This window comes from Ailuropoda melanoleuca, unplaced genomic scaffold (assembly GCF_002007445.2).
Source record: "Ailuropoda melanoleuca isolate Jingjing unplaced genomic scaffold, ASM200744v2 unplaced-scaffold73595, whole genome shotgun sequence".
In the NCBI taxonomy this organism is placed as follows: Eukaryota; Metazoa; Chordata; class Mammalia; order Carnivora; family Ursidae; genus Ailuropoda; species Ailuropoda melanoleuca.
The window spans coordinates 1-762 of record NW_023248942.1 but is presented as its reverse complement, the minus strand read 5'-3'; the positions used below and the strand labels follow the sequence as shown (position 1 = coordinate 762).

The 762-nt window shown below is 50.4% G+C and overlaps 1 protein-coding gene across 1 annotated transcript; it reads right to left on the bottom strand.

Moving 5' to 3' along the window:
- Positions 1 to 4: 4 nt before the first annotated feature.
- LOC117800664 (olfactory receptor 51H1-like) lies at positions 5 to 758 on the bottom strand (the record flags this gene model as incomplete). Its single annotated transcript, XM_034653210.1, is given in 2 exon segments — positions 5 to 608; positions 610 to 758. Coding segments are annotated over 2 exon segments (753 nt in total), but the record flags the coding sequence as incomplete, so codon positions are not given.
- Positions 759 to 762: the final 4 nt, after the last annotated feature.

The following is a 762-nucleotide window of genomic DNA, read 5'->3' as shown; positions in this document are numbered from 1 at the left end:
TTCGAATCTCCTTGGTCTTCACAGTATAGACTATAGGGTTCAGGACAGGGGGTACAAGAAGGTAGGCATTATCCATGAGGGCATGAGTCAGTGGTGAAAGGTGCTTTCCAAAGCGATGAATGACAGACACCCCAATGAGTGGAACACNCCCAATGACTGGAACATAGAAGATGAGTACAGCACAGATGTGTGAAACACAGGTGTTGAGTGCCTTCAGCCGGCCCTCCCCTGAGGCAATGGCCATTACTGTTTGGAGTATGAACACATAGGAGAGGAGGATGGAGAGGGAGTCAGAACCCTTTGTGAAGATGACAGCAATAAGGCCATAGAGAATGTTGACCCGGGTGCTGGCACAGGCAAGGCGCATGACGTCTTGGTGGAGGCAGAAGGAGTGGGAGAGGATGTTGGAGCAGTAGAAGGGAAGTCTTTTGATAAGGAAAGGCACAGGGAAGACCACACAGACTGCCCTTGTCAGGATGACTGCTCCTGTTCTCCAGACCACACCATTGGTTAGGATGGTGCCATACCTGAGCGGGTTCCAGATGGCTACCACCCAATCAAAGGCCATGGCCACCAGCATGCCAGATTCAGTGGCGGAGAAGGTGCNCAAGGCAGATATCAAAGGCAATGGACTTAAAGTTAAACCAGAATATGCCTAGCATAGAGGGCAAAGTACAAAGGGCAAGCCCCGTGTCTGCCAATGTCAGCATGTACAGAACATAGTACATGGGGATATGCAGGGATGATTCAGACTTGATGGTA